This window comes from Petromyzon marinus, chromosome 69 (assembly GCF_048934315.1).
Source record: "Petromyzon marinus isolate PM22_M1 ecotype Great Lakes invasive population chromosome 69, UKy_Petmar_22M1.pri1.0, whole genome shotgun sequence".
NCBI lineage: Eukaryota > Metazoa > Chordata > Hyperoartia > Petromyzontiformes > Petromyzontidae > Petromyzon > Petromyzon marinus.
The window spans coordinates 405,654-430,000 of NC_133735.1; the positions used below are offsets into that span (position 1 = coordinate 405,654).

The window sequence follows — 24,347 nt, forward strand, 5'->3', positions numbered from 1 at the left end:
CCAAGTTTCCGTGTCCCCCAAGTCTCCGTGTCCCCAAGTCTCCGTGTCCCCCAAGTCTCCGTGTCCCCAAGTCTCCGTGTCCCCAAGTCTCCGTGTCCCCAAGTCTCCGTGTCTCCCAAGTCTCCGTGTCCCCAAGTCTCCGTGTCCCCAAGTCTCCGTGTCCCCCAAGTCTCCGTGTCTCTCAAGTCTCCGTGTCTCCCAAGTCCCCGTGTCCCCAAGTTTCCGTGTCCCCAAGTCTCCGTGTCCCCCAAGTCTCCGTGTCTCCCAAGTCTCTGTGTCCCCCGTGTCTCCCAAGTCTCTGTGTCCGCCAAGTCTCCGTGTCCCCAAGTCTCCGTGTCCCCAAGTCTCCGTGTCCCCCAAGTCTCCGTGTCCCCAAGTCTCCGTGTCCTCCAAGTCTCTGTGTCCCCAAGTCTCCATGTCCCCCAAGTCTCTGTGTCCCCAAGTCTCCGTGTCCCCCAAGTCTCTGTGTCCCCAAGTCTCCGTGTCCCCAAAGTCTCCGTGTCTCCCAAGTCCCCGTGTCCCCAAGTCTCCGTGTCTTCCAAGTCCCCGTGTCCCCAAGTCTCCGTGTCCCCAAGTCTCCGTGTCCCCAAGTCTCCGTGTCCCCCGTGTCTCCCAAGTCTCTGTGTCCCCCAAGTCTCCGTGTCCCCAAGTCTCCGTGTCCCCAAGTCTCCGTGTCTCCCAAGTCCACGTGTCCCCAAGTCTCCGTGTCCCCAAGTCTCTGTGTCCCCAAGTCTCCGTGTCCCCAAGTCTCCGTGTCCCCCAAGTCTCTGTGTCCCCAAGTCTCTGTGTCCCCCAAGTCTCCGTGTCCCCCAAGTCTCCGTGTCCCCCAAGTCTCCGTGTCTCCCAAGTCTCCGTGTCTCCCAAGTCTCCGTGTCCCCAAGTCTCCGTGTCCCCCAAGTCTCTGTGTCCCCAAGTCTCTGTGTCCCCCAAGTCTCCGTGTCCCCCAAGTCTCCGTGTCCCCAAGTCTCCGTGTCTCCCAAGTCTCCGTGTCTCCCAAGTCTCCGTGTCCCCCAAGTCTCCGTGTCCCCCAAGTCTCCGTGTCCCCCAAGTCTCCGTGTCTCCCAAGTCTCCGTGTCCCCCAAGTCTCCGTGTCCCCCAAGTCTCCGTGTCCCCCAAGTCTCCGTGTCTCCCAAGTCTCCGTGTCTCCCAAGTCTCCGTGTCTCCCAAGTCTCCGTGTCCCCAAGTCTCCGTGTCCCCAAGTTTCCGTGTCCCCAAGTCTCCGTGTCCCCCAAGTCTCTGTGTCCCCAAGTCTCTGTGTCCCCCAAGTCTCCGTGTCCCCCAAGTCTCCGTGTCCCCAAGTCTCCGTGTCCCCAAGTCTCCGTGTCCCCAAGTCTCTGTGTCCCCAAGTCTCTGTGTCCCCAAGTCTCCGTGTCCCCAAGTCTCCGTGTCCCCAAGTCTCTGTGTCCCCAAGTCTCCGTGTCCCCAAGTCTCTGTGTCCCCAAGTCTCTGTGTCCCCAAGTCTCCGTGTCTCCAAAGTCTCCGTGTCTCCCAAGTCTCCGTGTCTCCAAGTCTCCGTGTCCCCCAAGTCTCCGTGTCCCCAAGTCTCTGTGTCCCCAAGTCCCCATGTCTCCCAAGTCTCTGTGTCCCCCGTAGTCTCTGTGTCCCCAAGTCTCCGTGTCCCGTGCCCACGGCGTGCCTGTTGCCCATTGTGTCTCCGTGTCCCTGTGTCTCTGTCTGTCCGTGTCCCAGTGTCTGTGTCCCCCTATCACCACGTCCCCGTGTCCCCGTGAGTTGTCGCCGTGTGTCTGTGTGTCCGTGTCTCTGTGTCTCTGTGTCCCCGTGTCTCTGTGTCTCTGTGTCCCCGTGTCTCTTGTGTCCCCGTGTCTTTGTGTCCCTGTGTCTCTGTGTCTGTGTCCCCGTGTCTCTGTGTCTCTGTGTCTCTGTGTCCCCGTGTCTCTGTGTCTCTGTGTCTCTGTGTCCCCGTGTCTCTGTGTCTCTGTGTCCCCGTGTCTCTGTGTCTCTGTGTCTGTGTCCCCGTGTCTCTGTGTCCCCGTGTCTCCGTGTCTCTGTGTTCCCGTGTCTCTGTGTTTCTGTGTCCCCGTGTCTCTGTGTCCCCGTGTCTCTTGTGTCCCCGTGTCTCTGTGTCCCTGTGTCTCTGTGTCCCCGTGTCCCCGTGTCTCTGTCTCTCTGTGTCTCTGTGTCCCCGTGTCTCTGTGTCTCTGTGTCTCTCTGTGTTTCTGTGTCTCTGTGTCTCTCTGTGTCTCTGTGTCTCTGTGTCTCTGCGTCCCCACGTCTCTGTGTCTCTGTGTCTCTGTGTCTCCACGTCTCTGTGTCTCTGTGTCTCCACGTCTCTGTGTCTCTGTGTCCCCACGTCTCTGTGTCTCTGTGTCTCCACGTCTCTGTGTCTCTGTGTCCCTACGTCTCTGTGTCTCTGTGTCTCTGTGTCTCCACGTCTCTGTGTCTCTGTGTCTCTGTGTCTCCACGTCTCCACGTCTCCGTGTCTCTGTGTCTCCACGTCTCTGTGTCTCTGTGTCTCCGTGTCCCCGCGTGTCCCCGTGTCTCTGCGTTTGTGTGGAGCCCCCACGTCTCTGTGTCTCTGTGTCCCCGTGTCTCTGCGTCCCCGCGTGTCCCCGTGTCTCTGTGTACCCGTGTCCCCGTGTCTCTGTGTCCCCGCGTGTCCCCGCGTCTCACCAGGCTGGGCATGGCTGCTAGGATGCCGACGATCTGCGCGTCACGGATGAGGTTGTGCGAGAGGTCGAGCACACTGAGGCGTGGGCACGAGGTCAGCGCCGTGATGGAGTCCAGCGACTCGAGGTGATTGTGGGAGACCTGCAGGTTGGTGAGCGACGGAAGGGACGCTGCCACACACACAGAGACACACGCAGAGACACACGCAGAGACACACACACAGAGACACACAGAGAGAGATGTACACACACACCCAGAGACACACACACAGAGACACACACAGAGACACACACAGAGAGATGTACACACACACACAGAGACACGCACAGAGACACACACACAGAGACACACGCAGAGACACACTCAGAGACACACACACAGACACACACAGAGAGATGTACACACACACACACACACAGAGACACGCGCAGAGACACAGAGACACACACAGAGAGATGTACACACAGAGACACACACAGAGACACACATACAGAGAGACACACACGCAGAGACACGCGCAGAGACACACACAGAGACAGATACACACAGAGACACACACAGAGACACACGCACACAGATACACACACACAGAGACAGACACACACACAGAGACACACGCAGAGACACACGCAGAGACGCACATACAGAGATACAAGAACAACAACAACCGCCATTCGCCACTATGTGGCGGTGACGTCACCACGACGCTTGTGCCAGGCTATGTGCACCGTGAGGCCACGTGAAGTGTCGAACGCCCGCTGGCAGGAGGTCACTGGGCAGACCCAGGTGCCACGGGTCGACTGACTGAGATGACTGGCTGATGCACCACCTGTGCCCCCTACTGTGCCAACCTGCTGTGCTTTAGCCACCCGGCGCTCCGCTCGTTGTTGTGAGCGTCGCTCCTCCGCCCTCCGTTGTTGTTGGAGGGCGACTGCCTCCAACTGCCCAGTAGCATCCTTCACGAGCCTCCTCCACAGAGGCCGATCTTGACACCGCTGGTACCAGTCATCGGCAAGTCCACTCAGCTCCACGTCCTCCTGTACCACATCACTCCATCTCTTCTCTAGCCCGTGCCGCGCCCGCTTAGCCCCCTCAATCCGGCCAAACAAAAGCTGTTTCGGCATGCGGTGGCTGGGCATGCGGGCTACATGACCCAGCCATCGCAGCCTTGCCTGCCGGAGGAGCTCACCGATGGGACGAGATCCAACTAATACTTTAGAACGTAAGACCACTGCAATAATTGCAAATTCATTAATCTCGTTTAATTTTAATGTAGGTACTTTCCTCTAGTAAATTTATAATTTTATTATCATAATCATTAATCCCTAAAAATGAGCAATACCTAATTAAGCCAAGGGCCTCAAAACCACCTAGACTCTATGGGCTACCAAAGATTCATAAAATCGGCATCCCATTACGACCCATAGTCAGTACAATTGGCTCTGCCACATATCAATTAGCAAAATATATAACCAAACAAATACAGCCCTACATCGGTAAGACATCTTCATTCATAAAAAATTCAGAACATCTTGTGAATGTGATTAAAGATATTAAACTTACTCCTGATGATATTCTGGTAAGTTTTGATGTGATTTCTCTATTCACTAAGGTTCCAGTGGACGAATCGCTTAAATTACTTGATACACTAGTAAAGAATACCGGTTTACAAAAAGATATTCCGAAACTTGCTGGCCATTGTTTAAATAACACTTACTTCTTATGGAGAGGGGATTTCTTTAAACAAAAGGAAGGAGCAGCAATGGGTTCTCCTTTATCCCCTGCTATAGCAAATTTGTACATGCAAAACTTTGAAATAAGAGCACTTGCCTCGAGCACATTAAAACCATCCTTTTGGTTTAGGTATGTGGATGACACTTTGGTTGTCTGGCCACATGGTAAAGATACACTTAATGATTTTCTAAATCATCTCAATGCACAAAACCCGGCCATCCAGTTCACCATGGAAATGGAGGTGAATAACACACTCCCATTCCTAGATATTTTGCTTGGACATGGCCTAAATGGTAAAATAACACACAGCGTTTACAGAAAGCAAACGCACACTGATGCCTATCTGAATGCAGAATCACATCATCATCCAGCTCAAAAATCCTCTCTTATCAAGACGCTCGTACATCGGGCGAAAACAGTGTCAGATGGTGAGAGTCTAGTGAGAGAGATTAAACACGTTAAAGACGCACTACGACAGAATGGCTACAATAATGCTCAAATTAACAGAGCACTGAATGCCAAATCACGATCGCAAAGCAATACTACTGAAAGCGACCAGATTGTTAAAACAATAAAAATTCCATATATCTCAGGAGTAACTGACAAATTAGCCCGTGTTCTGCAAAAGCAAAACATTACAGTAAGATTTGGTACAGTACACAAAATTCAAAAACTAGTATCTTGCACTAAAGATGCATTACCTGAACTATCAACAGAAGGTGTATATCGGATTAATTGTTCATGTGGCAGCTGCTACATTGGGCAGACGGGACGTAACATCAGCGTAAGACTAAAAGAACATCAGAGAAATATTAAATTATCTCAAACACAACTATCGGCAGTGGCAGAACATGCTTGTCAACAAGGACACTCAATTGATTTTGACAATGTTGCAGTGGTGTGTAAAACGAATTATTACTGGCAAAGACTAATTAGAGAATCCATTGAAATTGAGAGGAACAAGAATAACTTTAATCGCTCTGACAGCTACCGGCTTAGTGCGGCCTGGAAGCGTATTATTAAAGAATACACATTAGATTTAAAGAATTACTAATCTACAACTCATTACTAATCATAACCAATGACTGATTACTAATCGATTATATAATTACAATACCCCCCCCCCCTCCGCATCTAATCAATGCACCTGATATGAGTTAAGTGATGACGTCACCCTGCTGCTCTATATAAAAACCGGGAGCAAGCGAGGGCTTTACCATTCTGGCGAATTGCTTGATGATGCTGGATGTATTTACCAGCGAAACGTCGTACTCAAACTGTAAATGTGGATTAACTCTTCAACACACCGGTGGGCTGAAGTAGTGAATTATTTGTCTTTTGTCAACGTGACACTTTTTTTGCTGATTGGCCATGTCGGGTGGTGGAGGGTTACGACACATTTATAAATAAACGCGATCTAACCCAAAAACCTTTATTATGAATATTACCAAATCATCAGCATACATAACGTGGTTGAGCAATAGGGAGCCATCCCTTGACCGCACCCGGGCATCGATTAGCCTCCCATTATATCTGTACCATGTGGAGATTCCCCCGGCACAGCTATTGAAGGCTTCACAAACTACGTGGTCAAAATAGATGTTAAATAATGTGGGAGCCAGAGGACATCCCTGTCGCACCCCAAGGTGTACAGGGAATGGCTCTGACTCCCGGCCACGTAGTTTTACCCGGGCCCGCTCACCATCATGAAGGACCTTAATGATTGTGAGCAGAGGGTCAGGTACTCCAAAAGCACGAAGAACGACCCAGAGCCCAGGCCTACTGATGGTATCATAGGCCTTGACCAGGTCAATAAAGCAGAGATGTAGGTCTTGTTGGAAATCCCTACACCTCTGCTGTAGCAGACGGACAGAAAATATGGCATCTGTGCAGGACCGCCCTTTCCTGAAACCGCATTGGGGCTCCGCAAGCCTGTCCTCAGCGTGCCTGGCAAGGCGATGCTGAATAATCCTTGTCAGGACCTTTCCCGGCACACTGAGGAGGGAGATGCCCCTGTAGTTGTTACAGTCTGTGCGGTCCCCCTTCTTAAAAAGGGGGACCACCAGGGCACCCTTCCAATCCTGCGGAACCCGTCCAGTGGTCCAGACTGTTGTTATGATGTCATATAGGGCAGTCTGTGCACAAACGCCACCCTCCCTCAGCATTTCGCTTGGGAGATCATCTCTGCCCGCTGCCTTTCCTGGTCTCAGACTCCGGATAGCCTTCAATACCTCCTCAGCAGATGGCACCTCAGCCAGCCACTCACAGGGGGTGACTTCTTCCAATATTTGAGGCACCGCAGCCTCAGCAGGGTCATCCTCACTTTGTGCCACGATGTTTTCCTGGCTGAGGGATTTTCCCTCCCCCAGGACCTCACAGAAATGCTCTGCAAATCTGCGAACCTGTTCCTGATGGTCGGAGATTGGATCACCGGTTTTTCCCCTAATGATGGTAATAGGTGTGGCACTGCAGGTTACTTTTTTGATGGAGTTAAATAGAGATTTGTGATCACGGGCCACTGAGGCAGACTCCATCTCCTCAGCAACCCGCGACCACCACCCATCCTTGCAGCGCCTCACGGCTCTCCGAACCTCCGAGCGAAGGCTGCGGTAAGCCTCCTCATTCTCTGACGTGGGATTCTGTAGCCGATGACAGTGGGCCTGTCGCTTTTTCTCAACCATCCTGAACACCTCCTCTGTCAGCCAGGGTCTCTGGGGAGGTCTGGACCGCGTACCCAAAGCAGCCATTGCAGCTGCATGAGTCACAGTCCTAAACCTCGCCCATTTACCCTCGACATCAGGAGGAGTCGGGGACGATGCCAATCCCAGCCGCAAGCGATGATGAAATTCTCGCTTGCAACTTTCATCAGATAACTGAGACCAGGCCACTTTATGTTGGAATGGGGTCCTGGGTGTACACCCACCACCGGAGTGGAAGAATGGCAGGCGCATCTTACAGATGACTAGTCGATGGTCAGAGGGCAGATCAGCTCCACGGTAGGTCCTGGTGTCAAGGACATGGGCTCGCATTCGCTGGTCCGTCACTATGTAGTCCAGCAGATGTTCTTGCTTGGACCCGGCATGCATCCATGATGTTGTGTGGATGCGCTGATGCCGGAACAGCGTGTTGGTAATTACAAGCCCATGGGCTGCACAAAAATCTAGCAGCCTCCTACCGATGTTATTGAGCTGATCTGGCCCATGCCCTCCAATCACTCCAGACACACACAGAGACACACACACAGATACACACACAGAGAGATGTACACACAGAGAGACACACACACAGAGAGACACACACACAGATACACACAGAGAGAGATACACACAGAGAGACACACACACAGATACACACACACAGATACCCACACAGAGAGATGTACACACAGAGAGACACACACACAGATACACAGAGAGAGAGATACACACACACAACTGCACAGTAGCAGCGTCCTTCACGAGCCTCCTCCATAGAGGCCGATCTTGATACCCCTGGTACCAGTCTTCGGCAAGTCCACTCAGCTCCACGTCCTCCTGTACCACATCACTCCATCTCTTTGCCAGTCCGTGTTGTGCCCGTTTAGCCACCTCGATCCAGGCCAAACAGAATCTGCTTGGGCATGTGGTGGCTGGGCATGCGGGCTACGTGACCCAGCCAATGCAGCCTTGCCTGCTGGAGGAGCTCACCGATGGGACCCTGCCCAGATCTTTTCAGGATTTGTGAGCTCCTCAAACAATCCAGCCTGGTTAAATCCACGATGGCTTGTAGGCAGGCCAGCCTGAATGTCCATAACCAGTGCAGATATTCCATCGGAGGGGTCCACGTTGCACAAGCATAGGGAAGGGAGTGGATGATTGTGGCCGAGAAGACCCGAAGCTTTGGGCGGAGCGGTAATTTGTCCAGGCAGCTTCCACGCAGCATTAGGCGGCCGACAAAAAGATAATGCCGCGATGACTGATTTGGAGTAAAACCGGAGCAGGTCATCAGCACACTGCCGAAGTGTGGGAAAACCCTCCACTCTTTCCAACAACTCGCTCCATCACCAACGGGGAGTTCAGGTGGGTGGAGAGTTTCATGGCACACAATACCCAGGCAGGTGCTTGATTTTGATGGGTGCTGATTGTAAGAATTCACCTTTCAGTGGCACGCCCCAGGTTCAGCGAATTACCAGATCATCACCAAACCTGACATGGTTGACCGATAGGGAGCCGTCTCTCGACCGCAACTGGGCATCAATCAGCCTCCCATTCCATCAGTACCATATGGACATTTCTTCCGGGAACAGCCGTGGAAAGCTTCTCCAAGCACGTGGTCACATAGGAGGTCATGGGTTCGATCCCAACCCCTGACGCCTGCATCCGTGGGGTTTGCACGGGGTTTGCATGTTCTCCCTGGGGTGGCGTTGGGGATAGAGTGTTTCCCCCTCGTACGCACGGGTTTTCTCCCACACGTGGAAACGCTCCATCGCTGGCTGGTAGCACGTTCACATGTGGAGGGCCGCAGAGCTTGGGCAATTGTTGGTCTTGCCGGAGCCATCACGTGCCTGCCCGATCCCGCTCTTTCTCTCTGGCTGTCCCCGTGAGAGTGATGGGACAGCGTTGCGTGGTACAGATTGGTGTCGTCATCGTCGTCGTCGTCATCGTCGTCGTCATCATCCTCATCGTCATTAGCATTGTCATCATCATCGTCATCATCGTCGTCGTCATCGTCGTCATTGTCACCATTGCCATTGTCGTCATTGTCATCATCATCGTCGTCATTGTCGTCATTGTCATCATCATCGTTGTCATCATCATCATCATCGCCGTCGTCATCATCGTCATCATCATCATCGTCATCGTCGTCATCATCATCATCATCGTCATCGTCGTCATCATCATCATCATCGTCATCGTCGTCGTCATCATCATCATCATCGTCATCGTCATCACCGTCATCATCGTCGTCATCATCATCGTCATCATCGTCATCATCATCATCATCGTCACCATCACCGTGCTCACCGATGCCGTGTAGGCTCCGCAGACAGTTGTGGCTCAGGTTGAGGGAGTCGAGGTGCCGCAGGTGGGCCAGGTTCTCGATGCGCTCCACGAGGTTCTGCTGCAGGTAGAGGCAGCGCAGCTCCAGCTGGGCCTCCAGGCCCTCGATGCGCCGCAGGCCGTTGGCCTCGAGCCAGAGGCAGCGCAGGCCACGGTACTCATCCAGAGACTCGATACGAACAAAGCCTGGGCCAGTGCGGGGGGGGGGGGGGGGGTCAGGGTGGGGGGGTGAGGGTGGGGGGGTCAGGGTGGAGGGGTGGGGGGGTGAGGGTGGGGGGGTCAGGGTTGGGGGGGTGAGTGTGGGGGGGTGAGTGTGGGTGTGGTGAGTGTAGGTGTGGTGAGTGTAGGTGTGGTGAGTGTAGGTGTGGTGAGTGTAGGGTGGTGAGTGTAGGTGTGGTGAGTGTGGGTGTGGTGAGTGTAGGTGTGGTGAGTGTAGGGGTGGTGAGTGTAGGGTGGTGAATGTAGGTGTGCTGAGTGTAGGGTGGTGAGTGTAGGTGTGGTGAGTGTAGGTGTGGTGAGTGTGGTGAGTGTAGGTGTCGTGAGTGTAGGTGTGGTGAGTGTAGGTGTGGTGAGTGTAGGGGTGGTGAGTGTAGGTGTGGTGAGTGTAGGGTGGTGAGTGTAGGTGTGGTGAGTGTGGGTGTGGTGAGTGTAGGTGTGGTGAGTGTGCTGAGTGTAGGTGTGGTGAGTGTAGGTGTGGTGAGTGTAGGTGTGGTGAGTGTAGGTGTGGTGAGTGTGGTGAGTGTAGGTGTGGTGAGTGTGGTGAGTGTGGTGAGTGTGGGGTGAGTGTGTGGTGAGTGTGCTGAGTGCGTGGCGGTGAGGTGCTCACCCTTGTAGTGGAGGTACAGCACGTCGTTGAGGTGAGGAGTCACGTACAGCTTGTGCTTTTTGCAGAGGTCTCGGAGAACCGCCGGCGTCATCCTAAACTCGCGCAGCACCACACAGGGACGGTGTGACCGCGCCCGTGCCAGGCTAGGTGCACGCCGAGGACATCACCACCACCATCATCACCATCATCATCGCCGCCGCTTTGACACATTCGCCGCGTTCTCAACCTCGTTAAACGCACCAGCCGGCGGCGGCGGCGGCGGTGGTGGTGGTGGTGGTCACGTTCAGCGAAACGCCACTTGGACCATGAGCGACAACGATGAACCCCCGGGGCGAGATACACGGGCAAAGATACCGCCCCGTGTAGCCTCAGCGGACCGCCGGGGCGAGTGCCGCTCAGCGAGTGGCGCCTACGTCGGCCGGCACCGCGCCCGGCCGCCTTTGTCTCTCCCCCAGCTGCTAGCGATGTTCAACCACAGCGGCCGCACCGGCCGCACCGGCCGCACCGGCTACTCATCTGACAGGGCCGAGCCAGGCAATCGTCACCGGTGGTGTCGGCCGTGAGCGTGAATGGCACTGGGGAGGCGATGCGGTGCCCTTGCTCGGCACGCCGCACAGCGAGATGGCGAGCGTCAAAAAAAGCACGCAACATACATGCACCTCCATATTTGCACATAAGGCAAAAGTTGCTATTATTAAATAATACGCATTACAATTCCCGATAGGGGAAACACATGCTAATTAACGGATTACTAACGTAGCATATAATCACTAACACACATTACGACTGATTACTAATCTACAACTCGTTACTAATCATAACCATTGACTGATTACCAATCGATTACATAATTACAATACTACCCCTACCCCTCCGCCTCTAATCACCGCGCCTGATATGAGTTAAGTGATGACGTCACCCTGCCGCTGCTCTGCTTAAGACCGGGAGCAAGTGGAGAGGGCTTTACCATTCTGGCGAATTGTCCGATGTTGCTGGATGTAATCACCAGCGAAACGTCACAGTACAACTCAAACTGTAAATGTTGTGGATTCACTCTTCAACAACACACCGGTGTGGGGGCTAAAGCAAGTGAACTATTTTGTCTTTAGTCAACGTGACACTTTTTCTTTGCTGATCGTCCGTGTCGGGTGGTGGAGGGTTACGACACATTTATAAATAACGCGATCTAACCCCGAAAAAAAACCTTTATTATGAACAATATTGAAATTTGCCATGTGGGTACTTTCCAGACTGCACACCATGCAACAATTATACAAATACACTTTTGTGTTTTTGTTAGGGGGTGGAGGGGGAGCTCAATAATGCGTAGATTTTTTTTTATGCACGGCAAGTGAGCTGTGACGTCGAATCTGTCACGTGACCCACGCACGTGGAAGCGTAACGCATTGCAGTGTAGCGATTAGCGCGCTGTGTATGTGTGTCTGTGTGTGTGTCTGTCTGTGTCTGTGTGTGTGTCTGTGTGTGTGTGTGTCTGTCTGTGTGTGTGTGTGTGTCTGTCTGTGTGTGTGTGTGTGTGTCTGTGTGTGTGTCTGTCTGTCCGGCAAAACAACCCCCTACCTCCTCGCGGTGCCGGACGGGCAACTCTGTCGTGGACAGTGCTGTGGGGGGAGATCCAATTTTGATTGGCTCCTCCCCTCATGGCATATGTGTCCACCACAGGGGCTAAACGGGGGCTCTGGACGGGTGCGAGGGGCTGGTAACCCCTCCACCTTCAATTAATTACCACGAAACCACGAGTTAAACTGAAATATGTAACAAATAAGCTTGTTCCGGAGGCCCCGGGGGGCCAGGCGTCTATGACGTCCCCTGGCCAAACCCCAATTGGCGGAGCCAGGAGATTGAATACCTACCCTCGGGGCTACTCCAGAAACAACGAAAAGCCACTACGGGTGGCCACGTGGAATGTTCGAACGCTCACTGCAGAGGAGAGGCTGCCACTCCTCTGTCGGGAGCTGGACCGGTACCGCCTGGATCTATGCGGCATTCAGGAGGTCCGGTGGACCGGCTCTGGCTCCTGCCACCATGAGGGGTGGACAGTCCTCTACTCGGGGCAGCAGACTGCCAAACAACAGGGTGTGGGTCTTCTTTTGAACAAAAGAATGAAGGGGGCGTGGGAGCGTGGCGGTGAGGTGTGGGAAGCTGTAAGCCCCAGGCTACTTTGGGCTCACCTTCCCATCAACCGGAGGCGAGGAATGGTGGTCGTGGTTACTTATGCCCCCACCAAAGATGAACATCCGTGGAGGGATGCAGGCAAAGCCGATGAGTAAGATGCCTTCTATGACCTCCTGTCACAGGTGCTGGCTAAAGTGGCCCCTCGGGATAGAGTCATCATGTTGGGTGACTTCAATGCCCGAGTTGGTCATGATACTGGCACCTGGTCTGGAGTGATTGGAGGGCATGGGCCAGATCAGCTCAATAACAACGGTAGGAGGCTGCTAGATTTTTGTGCAGCCCATGGGCTTGTAATTACCAACACGCTGTTCCGGCATCGGCGCATCCACACAACATCATGGATGCATGCCGGGTCCAAGCAAGAACATCTGCTGGACTACATAGTGACGGACCAGCGAATGCGAGCCCATGTCCTTGACACCAGGACCTACCGTGGAGCTGATCTGCCCTCTGACCATCGACTAGTCATCTGTAAGATGCGCCTGCCATTCTTCCACTCCGGTGGTGGGTGTACACCCATGACCCCATTCCAACCTAAAGTGGCCTGGTCTCAGTTATCTGATGAAAGTTGCAAGCGAGAATTTCATCATCGCTTGCGGCTGGGATTGGCAACTCCACCACGACTCCAGGAAGTGGCCCCGAAGCTTGCCAGTAACGTAAGGGGGACCCGTGGTGATTTACAGCCAACGTGAGTTGAGCGTGGACAATTATACCCAAGCCGAAACATAACATGTAAAATAATAATGTTTAAAATATAAATATTTCGTATTTTTTATGATATAATATGGTATCGTCATCAGTATGACGTAAGTATATACCAAGTGTGCAGTCGATAGCACATTGGGAAGTGGATTGAGTTACAAGATTTGAGGATACAACGACAACAAGGACGGCAACAACAGCGTGTAAAATAAAATAAAAACGTGTAAAATAAAACAGCGTGTAAAATGAAAAAATAAAAGCGTGTAAAATATAAAAATAAAAGCGTGGTAAAATAAATATAAAAGCGTGTAATATAAAAATAAGAGCGTGTAAAACGCGTTAAGTTTTAGAGAATGAAACGTCAGACATTTGAGCTGCCCCTGTGACTGGGCTCTCGCTACCTGGGTCCGTCGTCGTTCCGCTGCCCTCCTCCTCCTGTGCCGGAACCGGGCGCAGCTGCTGCTGCTGCTCCTGCTGCTGCTGCTCCTGCTGCTGCTGCTGCTCCTGCTGCTGCTGCTCCTGCTGCTGCTCCTGCTGCTGCTGTTGCTGTTGCCCCTGCTGCTGCTCCTCCTGCTGCTCCTGCTGCTGCTTCCCCTACTGCTGCCCCTGCTGCTGCTGCCCCTGCTGCTGCTGCCGCTGCCCCTGCTGTTGATGCTGCTGCTGACCCTGCTGCCCCTGCTGCCCCTGCTGCTGCCCCTGCTGCTGCCCCTGCTGCTGCTGCCCCTCCCGCGCTGTCTCCGTCCGCCCGGGCACCGTGAGCAGCCCCGGCCGCCGGAACTGGGGCAGCCACGGAGCCGACAGCCGTGACACTGCTGGCTGCCCTCTCTGTCTCACTGACACTGACTGCCCCCTCACTGACACTGACTTCCCCCTCACTGACACTGCTGACTGCCCTCTCACTGACACTGACTGCCCTCTCTGTCTCACTGACACTGACTGCCCTCTCTGTCTCACTGACACTGACTGCCCCCTCTGTCTCACTGACACTGACTGCCCCCTCTGTCTCACTGACACTGACTGCCCTCTCTATCTCACTAACACTGACTGCCCACTCTGTCTCACTGACACTGACTTTGCTCTCACTGACACTGACTGCCCTCTCTGTCTCACTAACACTGACTGCCCTCTCTGTCTCACTGACTGCCCTCTCTGTGTCACTGACACTGACTGCCCCCTCACTGACACTGACTGCCCTCTCTGTCTCACTGACTGCCCTCTCTGTCTCACTGACACTGACTGCCCTCTCTGTCTCACTGACACTGACTGCCCTCTCTGTCTCACTGACACTGACTGCCCTCTCTGTCTCACTGACTGCCCTCTCTGTCTCAATAACACTGACTGCCCCCTCTATCTCACTGACACTGACTGCCCCCTCACTGACACTGACTGCCCTCTCTGTCTCACTGACTGCCCTCTCTGTCTCACTGACACTGACTGCCCCCTCACTGACACTGACTGCCCTCTCTGTCTCACTGACTGCCCTCTCTGTCTCACTGACACTGACTGCCCTCTCTGTCTCACTGACTGCCCCCTCTATCTCACTGACACTGACTGCCCCCTCACTGACACTGACTGCCCCCTCTGTCTCACTGACTGCCCCCTCTATCTCACTGACACTGACTGCCCTCTCACTGACACTGACTGCCCTCTCTGTCTCACTGACACTGCCTGCCCTCTCACTGACACTGACTGCCCCCTCTATCTCACTGACACTGACTGCCCCCTCACTGACACTGACTGCCCCCTCTGTCTCACTGACTGCCCCCTCTGTCTCACTGACACTGACTGCCCTCTCTGTCTCACTGACTGCCCCCTCTATCTCACTGACACTGACTGCCCCCTCACTGACACTGACTGCCCCCTCTATCTCACTGACACTGACTGCCCTCTCTGTCTCACTGACACTGACTGCCCTCTCACTGACACTGACTGCCCCCTCTATCTCACTGACACTGACTGCCCCCTCTATCTCACTGACACTGACTACCCCCTCACTGACACTGACAGCCCTCTCTATCTCACTGACACTGACTGCCCCCTCACTGACACTGACTGCCCTCTCTATCTCACTGACACTGACTGCCCTCTCACTGACACTGACTGCCCTCTCACTGACACTGACTGCCCTCTCTGTCTCAATAACACTGACTGCCCTCTCTGTCTCACTGCCTGCCCTCTCACTGACACTGACTGCCCTCTCTATCTCACTGACACTGACTTCCCTCTCTATCTCACTGCCTGCCCTCTCACTGACATTGACTGCCCTCTCTGTCTCACTGACACTGACTGCCCTCTCACTGACACTGACTGCCCTCTCTGTCTCACTGACACTGACTGCCCTCTCACTGACACTGACTGCCCCCTCTGTCTCACTGACACTGCCTGCCCTCTCTGTCTCACTAACACTGACTGCCCCCTCACTGACACTGACTGCCCTCTCTATCTCACTGCCTGCCCTCTCACTGACACTGACTGCCCCCTCTGTCTCACTGACACTGCCTGCCCTCTCTATCTCACTGCCTGCCCTCTCACTGACACTGACTGCCCTCTCTGTCTCACTGACTGCCCCCTCTATCTCACTGCCTGCCCCGTGGGCTGCCCTCCCGTTGCCCCCGCCCTGCCCGGCCTCTCCGGGGCAGGCCCCGCTCGGCGTGGACATTCTTCGTGGCCTGCAGCACCGCGAGACAGCCAAGTCACGAGCGGATTCCTGAATCCATCTGTACGGATCTGGGAGCGTCACCAACCCCTCGTGTTCACCGTGGTGCTGATGAAGATGCTACTGCTGATGATGCTGATGTTGCTGATGATGATGCTGCTGATGATGCTGCTGCTGATGATGCTGCTGATGATGATGATGCTGATGTTGCTGATGATGCTGCTGATGATGGTGCTGCTGCTGATGTTGCTGATGAAGATGCTACTGCTGATGATGATGCTGCTGCTGATGTTGCTGATGATGATGATGCTGCTGATGATGATGCTGCTGCTGATGTTGCTGATGAAGATGCTACTGCTGATGATGATGATGCTGATGATGTTGCTCATGATGATGATGCTGCTGATGTTGCTGATGATGATGTTGCTGCTGTTACTGATGATGTTATTGCTGATGATGATGCTACTGCTGATGATGATGCTGCTGCTGATGTTGCTGATGATGATGATGCTGATGATGCTATTGCTGACTACTGCTAATGATGCTGCTGATGATGTTGCTGATGGTGTTACTGCTGATGATGTTGTTGCTGATGATGTTGTTGCTGATGATGTTACTGCTGATGGTGTTACTGCTTGCTGATGGTGTTACTGCTGATGATGTTGCTGCTGATGATGATGTTACTGATGGTGTTACTGCTGATGATGGTGTTACTGCTGATGATGTTGCTGATGATGATGTTGCTGATGATACTGCTGATGATGGTGTTACTGCTGATGATACTGCTGATGATGATGTTGATGATGGTGTTACTGCTGCTGATGATGTTACTAATGATGTTGCTTATGTTGCTGATGATGTTGATGATGGTGGCAGCAGCATTGAACACGACACTCACCTGCACCGTCTCGCCCCTAGGTCCGCTCCGACGTAAATCTCACTCGCGAGCTCGCGCCTTCTGAACAGCTTTACGGGGGCCAGGTGAGTGAGTGAGAGAGAGAGTTGTGAGAGTGTGAGAGAAAGAGAGACAAAGGCGGCCGTGGCGCGCGTGAATCCCGCGCGCTGAAGATTGCGCTGCAATCAGTGGGGCCGCAGGATGCGCGCGTGTCCAGGCCTCAACGGGGACGCGGTCTCCATGGCGACGAACAAACTCGATCCGGGAATCGAGGCGGTTAAAGTTAACCCGGCGGTCGACTCCGCTTGGACTTCGTTTACGCTGAGGCAATCGATTGCCGAATCCCATAGATTTTCATAATCGATCCTATTAGCAAACGGTGGTGCAGGGGTCCATCCCACTGCTGGAGGGGGCGGGGTCTATCCACTGCTAGAGGGGGCGTGGTCTATCCACTGCTGGAGGGGGCGGGGTCTATCCACTGCTGGAGGGGGCGGGGTCTATCCACAGCTGGAGGGGGCGGGGTCTATCCACAGCTGGAGGGGGCGGGGTCTATCCACTGCTGGAGGGGGCGGGGTCTATGCACAGCTGGATGGGGCGGGGTCTATCCACTGCTGGATGGGGCGGGGTCTATCCACTGCTGGAGGGGGCGGGGTCTATCCACTGCTGGATGGGGCGGGGTCTATCCACTGCTGGAGGGGGCGTGGTCTATACACAGCTTTAGGGGGCGGGGTCTATCCACTGCTGGAGGGGGCGGGGTCTATCCACTGCTGGAGGGGGCGGGGTCTATCCACTGCTGGAGGGGGCGGGGTCTATCCACTGCTGGAGGGGGCGGGGTCTATCCACAGCTGGGGGGGCGGGGTCTATCCACTGCTGGAGGGGGCGGGGTCTATCCACTGCTGGAGGGGGCGGGGTCTATCCACTGCTGGAGGGGGCGGGGTCTATCCACTGCTGGAGGGGGCGGGGTCTATCCACAGTTGGGGGGGCGGGGTCTATCCACTGCTGGAGGGGGCGGGGTCTATCCACAGCTGGATGGGGCGGGGTCTATCCACTGCTGGATGATGCGGGCAATCTTTGTTCTCATGGGGAGTTTTGTTCCGTGTTCGAGGAGTGAACACTTTGCGGGTGTCGGGGAGTGTAATGGTAAATATTTAATAATAATAATTACTGCCATAAACGAGTAATACATCGCAAAGAACAACGTGGTTTTTATTTTTTATGTTATCATTGCTCCCTTTGATGATGATTTTGACGACAATGGGAGGGTTCGTGGTGGTGGTGACTCCTCGTGCTGACTGTGGGAGTTTTAATGGCAACTCGCACGGCTTGTTTATGATTTGAGTCCTATGGTGCTTCAGGATGCCCCCTCTAGGATTGTAGACGCGAATGTTCAGGGCTGCTCGACGTTTATTCACAGCCGTAGCCGTGAAGGCAACATTGGTGGTGGGTAGCCAAATCTTCCAGGGAGAAGTCTCCCCCCCCCACCCCCCCCTCCGGAAAATAAAATCTAAATTTTAAAACGAATTTTCTGACATTTCCTTTATAAAACGTAAAAAAATTCACTGCCACATGGGATGGACCTTTTTTACAACAATGTCTTCTCCAAGACAGAGGTTCTTTGCAAGCCATCCGGCTACTATGAGAGATTCGTTCATGAGGCTATCCACATATACAAACACAGAGACAATTTCAACCGAGAAGATGGATTCTGGCTTAGCAATCATTGGAAGGATTTGATAAACCATTTATGGGTCTTAATTGATTGTTCACGCTTACGGTGGCTTTCAGACAGCATACATTAATTTTTCGTCTCCCCCCTCCTCTTTTCCGAACATAGACGGACTTTTCCATCTAAACAACCTGTCAAATCGCTGTCCGTGGTGCTAACGTTAAAAATAAATAAATGCAAACCGCCACTTCTTTCAAATTTTCTTGCTGTGATTTTCACACCTGATGACGACTGTTTGTGTTGCAGTCGAAACGTCGTGAGAATTTTATTGTTTTATATATATTTTATTCTTTTATTCTTTCCCTTCTACGTGACTTTACCGAAAGAACCAAGAATATAGATGGACTCGTCCATCTGAATAAACTGCCAAATCGCTCTCCGTGGTGCTGACGTTAAAAATAAAAACGCCACTTTTTTAAAATTTTCTTGCTGTGGTTTTCACACCTGATGATGATGATTGCTTCTTGTGTTGCGGTAGAAACGTCGTGAGAATTTTATTGTTTTATATTTTTTAATTATTTTATTGTTTCCCTTCTACGTGGTGGTGACTTTATCGAAATAACCAAGAAAATGAATCCCTGCAGTCACGAAAGCTATAAATCAAAATGTAATGTCTAACAGTGTTATTGTATTTACATTGTTCTGTTTTTACTCTTGTTTTACCATTGTATTGTTTCATTGTATGTGAATGGCAGAGTTTAGGGACTAATAAAGTACAACCATAACAGATTTGAAGATTTCGTGACTGCAAGGACCCTTACTCTGGTTCTTTCGGCAAAGTCAAGTAGGCAAAGAAAAAAAACAATCACGACGTTTCGATTGCAACTCAAGAAATCGTCATCAGGTGTGACTATCACAGCTTTTTTTAAAATTAAAGTGGGAGAAATGCCGAGGCTGCGGCAGATGTGAGTGTAAATGCCATAGATATTACCTTGTTATTGCGGCATCTCTTGAGGAAGGTTAGCTGTGATTTCTCGTCCCGTTTGTCTGTTAAAAGCTCTAACAGATTAAAAAAAAAATGTTCTTGCTGTGATTTTCACACCTGATGATGATTGCTTATATTCTTGGTTCTTTCGGTAAAGTCACGTAGAAGGGAAAAAATAAAATAATTTTAAAAACAATACAATTCTCACGACTTTTCGACTGCAACACAAGCAATCATCATCAGGTGTGAAAACCACAGCAAGAAAATTTGAAAAAGTGGCGGGTGTTTTGTTAACGTCAGCACCGCACCTGATGATCACACAAACTCCACTCTCTCACTCTGTAGAACAGGGGGAGATCACACAAATTCCACTCACTCAGGGGGAGATCACACAAACTCCACTCACTCTGTAGAACAGGGGGATATCACACAAACTCCACTCACTCGCTCTGTAGGACAGGGGGAGATCACACAAACTCCACTCACTCACTCTGTAGAACAGGGGGAGATCACACAAACTCCACTCACTCTGTAGAACAGGGGGAGATCACACAAACTCCACTCACTCACTCTGTAGAACAGGGGGAGATCACACAAACTTCACTCACTCTCACACACAACACTCACCCACTCACTCACTCTGTAGAACAGGGGGAGATCACACAAACTCCACTCACTCTGTAGAACAGGGGGAGATCACACAAACTCCACTCACTCTGTAGAACAGGGGGAGATCACACAAACTCCACTCACTCACTCTGTAGAACAGGGGGAGATCACACAAACTTCACTCACTCTCACACACAACACTCACCCACTCACTCACTCTGTAGAACAGGGGGAGATCACACAAACTCCACTCACTCTGTAGAACAGGGGGAGATCACACAAACTCCACTCACTCTGTAGAACAGGGGGATATCACACAAACTCCACTCACTCGCTCTGTAGGACAGGGGGAGATCACACAAACTCCACTCACTCACTCTGTAGAACAGGGGGAGATCACACAAACTCCACTCACTCTGTAGAACAGGGGGAGATCACACAAACCCCACTCACTCACTCTGTAGAACAGGGGGAGATCACACAAACTCCACTCACTCTCACACACAACACTCACCCACTCACTCTGTAGAACAGGGGGAGATCACACAAACTCCACTCACTCTGTAGAACAGGGGGAGATCACACAAACTCCACTCACTCTGTAGAACAGGGGGAGATCACACAAACTCCACTCACTCACTCTGTAGAACAGGGGGAGATCACACAAACTTCACTCACTCTCACACACAACACTCACCCACTCACTCACTCTGTAGAACAGGGGGAGATCACACAAACTCCACTCACTCTGTAGAACAGGGGGAGATCACACAAACTCCACTCACTCTGTAGAACAGGGGGAGATCACACAAACTCCACTCACTCACTCTGTAGAACAGGGGGAGATCACACAAACTCCACTCACTCACTCTGTAGAACAGGGGGAGATCACACAAACTCCACTCACTCTGTAGAACAGGGGGAGATCACACAAACTCCACTCACTCACTCTGTAGAACAGGGGGAGATCACAGAAACTCCCCCTGTTCTACAGAGTGAGTGAGTGGAGTTTGTGTGATCTCCCCCTGTTCTACAAAGTGAGTAGGTGGAGTTTGTGTGATCTCCCCCTGTTCTGGATGAATTTCTTCCGTGTTCTCCGCTTTTTCTCCGACAGCCAGACCCACACCCACTGTGGAACTGGTACCGGCCGATACATCCCCAAAGCTGAAACATCCCCGGCAAAACCACTAATTTGGGATCACACCCCAACGACTGCGATTGCTTGGCAGGACCCTCTTGAAAAGAGTCTTGAGAGCTTGCTGCATGGAAAAAAAATGAAAAACTTAAGAAACGAAAGTTTATATATATGTATTTTTTAAAATACCAGGTAATGGTCCTGCTGAGGTTTCATAGCTCATTTTCACAAGCGAGCCGACCATCACAAACGAGAGCTCAACCAAGTGGTGCATCATCATCATCATCAAGTGGGAATGTATGAACTCGATTTGAATCCATACTCTGTGGTTCTTTCGTTAAAAAGTCGTCACGTAGGTCGAACAATAAAACGAAGCATTTATATATATTTTGTGTTTGATATTCTTTTTTCTACCCACGTGACTTCACCGAAAGGGCCGACGAGCAGGGAAATTTGCCGCTGCCGAATGTTCTCGGACGCGCGACGTCGATTCCCAAATGTGGAGCGGAAAAAATAAAACACCTGGGAGGACCCCGGAGAAAAATTCCACGAGACCACGGGGAGAGGAGAGAGTCGGGAGAGAGAGAGTGGGGGGGGGGGGTAGAGAGAGAGGGGGTAGAGAGATGGTAGAGAGAGAGAGAGAGGGGGTAGAGAGATGGTAGAGAGAGAGAGAGGGGGTACAGAGAGAGGGGGTAGAGAGAGAGAGGGGGGTAGAGAGAGGGGGTAGAGAGAGAGAGGGTGGTAGAGAGAGAGGGTAGAGAGAGAGGGGGTAGAGAGAGAGGGGGTAGAGAGAGAGAGGGGGTAGAGAGAGAGAGGGGGTAGAGAGAGAGGGGGTAGAGAGAGAGAGGGGGTAGAGAGAGAGAGGGTAGAGAGAGAGAGGGGGTAGAGAGAGGGGGTAGAGAGAGAGGGGGTAGAGAGAGAGAGAGGGGGTAGAGAGAGAGGGGGTAGAGAGAGAGAGGGGGTAGAGAGTGGGGGTAGAGAGGGGGGTAGAGAGATGGGGTAGAGAGAGAGGGGGTAGAGAGCGAGGGGGTAGAGAGAGAGGGGGTAGAGAGAGGGGGTAGAGAGAGGGGGTAGAGAGAGAGGGGGTAGAGAGAGATGGTAGAGAGGGGGGGGGGTAGAGAGAGGGGGTAGAGAGAGGGGGTAGAGAGAGGGGGTAGAGAGAGGGGGTAGAGAGAGAGAGGGGGTAGAGAGAGGGGGTAGAGAGAGGGGGTATAGAGAGAGGGGGTAGAGAGAAAGAGAGGGGGTAGAGAGAGGGGGGTAGAGAGAGGGGGTAGAGAGAGAGAGGGGGGGTAGAGAGAGAGGGGGTAGAGAGAGAGAGGGGTAGAGAGAGGGGGTAGAGAGAGGGGGTAGAGAGAGGGGGGTGAGGAGAGGGGGTGAGAGAGGGAGGGGGTAGAGAGAGGGGGGTAGAGGAGAGAGAAGAGAGAGGGGGGTGGTGGGGGCACATAAAGCAAACAATTGAACAAATTTTTATTTTTTTTTAAAAAAACACGAAATGACGAACGAATCAAAGTGCCCACTACAACCGCGCATCTCTGAGATACTTCTGCTCGTTAAAAAAAAATAAAAAAAATAAGTAGATAGAGAGATAGAGAGAGATAGAGAAACACTCAAACTCTACACAAACGGCGAGGTCGTCAGTGTCGGGAATCGAACCGAGGTCCTCCTGCACCACCGGCCGAGGTGTGGTTTAACGCGTCGCCAGCGGAGCTTGGACAGCGATAGCAGCCCTGTGGTAGGTCGCCGTGAATAGCGGGGTGCCTGCGACACCGCTGCGCGTGCCCTCTGTCACGCGAGTTTCCCTGCTGATAAGCGAACAGGGGGAGACGGGGTGCGTGGGGGATAATTATAGCCGCAATAAGGAGAGAGACCCCCACAGAGAGAGAGAGAGAGTGTGGAGGGAGACAGCAGAGAGGTGAGAGATGAGAGAGGACAGAGTGGGGAGAGAGAGGGGGGTAGAGAGAGAGGGGGTAGAGAGAAGAGAGAAGGGGTAGAGAGAGAGGGGGTAGAGAGAGGGGGGTAGAGAGAGAGAGGGTAGAGAGAGAGGGGGTAGAGAGAGAGGGGGTAGAGAGAGAGGGGGTAGAGAGGGGGTAGAGAGAGAGGGGGTAGAGAGAGAAGGGGTAGAGAGAGATGGGGTAGAGAGAGAGGGGGAAGAGAGAGGGTAGACAGAGAGGGGGTAGAGATAGAGGGGGTAGAGAGAGGGGGTAGAGAGAGAGAGGGGGTAGAGAGAGAGGGGGTAGAGAGAGAGAAAGAGGGGGTAGAGAGAGAGGGGGTAGAGAGAGAGAGAGGGGGTAGAGAGAGAGGGGGTAGAGAGAGGGGGTAGAGGAGAGGGGGTAGCGGGAGAAGAGAGAGGGGAGAGAGAGGGGGTAGAGAGAGGGGGGTAGAGAGAGAGAGGGGGTAGAGAGAGAGGGGGTAGAGAGAGGGGGTAGAGAGAGAGGGGGTAGTGAGAGGGGGGTAGAGAGAGAGGGGGTAGAGAGAGAGAGGGGGTAGAGAGAGGGGGTAGAGAGAGAGGGGGGGGTAGAGAGAGAGGGGTAGGAGAGAGAGGGGTAGAGAGAGAGGGGGTAGAGAGAGAGAGGGGTAGAGAGAGGGGGTAGAGAGAGGGGGTAGGAGAGGGGGTAGAGAGAGAGGGGGGTGAGAGAGAGAGGAGAGGGGGTAAAGAGAGAGGGGTAGAGAGATGGGGGTAGAGAGAGAGGGGGGTAGACAGAGAGGGGGTAGAGAGAGAGGGGAGAGAGAGAGAGAGGGTAGAGAGGAGGGGGTAGAGAGAGAGGGGGTAGAGAGAAGGGGTAGAGAGAGAAGGGGTTGAGAGAGAGAGGGTAGAGAGAGAGGGGGTAGAGAGAGGGGGTAGAGAGAGAGGGGGTAGAGAGAGCGGGGTGAAGTGAGAGAGGGGTAGAGAGAGAGGGGGTGGAGAGGGAGGGTGGAGAGAGAGGGGGGTAGAGAGAGGGGTGGGAGAGAGGGGGTAGAGAGAGAGGGGGTAGAGAGAGAGGGGGAGAGAGAGCGGGGGTAGAGAGAGAGAGGGTAGAGAGAGGGGGGTAGAGAGGGGGGTAGAGAGAGGGGGAGAGAGGGGAGAGGGGGTAGAGAAGAGAGGAGGGTAAGGAGAGCAGAGCGAGAAATATTTCGTGAAATTTTTCATTTAAAAGGTGGGGGGGGGGGGGGGGGTTATATGAAGCAAAGCATTGAAAAAGAAACCACCCGAAACGATGAACGCAGCAAAGTGCCGACTACACTGATCATCTTCTTGCTTCCTCCGATCGTCGAAAAGAAAAGAGACAGAGAGAGAGAGAG

General features: G+C 52.8%; 2 protein-coding genes across 2 annotated transcripts in view; one reads left to right on the top strand and one right to left on the bottom strand.

Moving 5' to 3' along the window:
• LOC116957058 (uncharacterized) overlaps positions 1 to 17,072 on the bottom strand; it is a 33,468-nt gene extending 16,396 nt beyond the window's left edge. The window contains exons 1-5 of the mRNA XM_076054948.1: positions 16,677 to 17,072; positions 13,524 to 15,791; positions 10,228 to 10,319; positions 9,366 to 9,587; positions 2,632 to 2,798 (exon numbers count right to left, since the gene is read on the bottom strand). Of these exons, the coding sequence (XP_075911063.1) occupies positions 2,632 to 2,798; positions 9,366 to 9,587; positions 10,228 to 10,319; positions 13,524 to 15,781 (2,739 nt within the window). The 5' untranslated portion in view covers positions 15,782 to 15,791; positions 16,677 to 17,072. The remainder of the gene's footprint in view (positions 1 to 2,631; positions 2,799 to 9,365; positions 9,588 to 10,227; positions 10,320 to 13,523; positions 15,792 to 16,676) is intronic.
• Positions 17,073 to 24,213: 7,141 nt separating this feature from the next.
• The window catches only part of LOC142906672 (uncharacterized), a 28,488-nt gene continuing 28,354 nt past the window's right edge, over positions 24,214 to 24,347 (top strand). Inside the window, exon 1 of the mRNA XM_076054949.1 lies at positions 24,214 to 24,347. This exon is cut by the window's right edge and continues 1,042 nt beyond it. The gene's annotated coding sequence lies outside the window, so the exon portion shown is untranslated.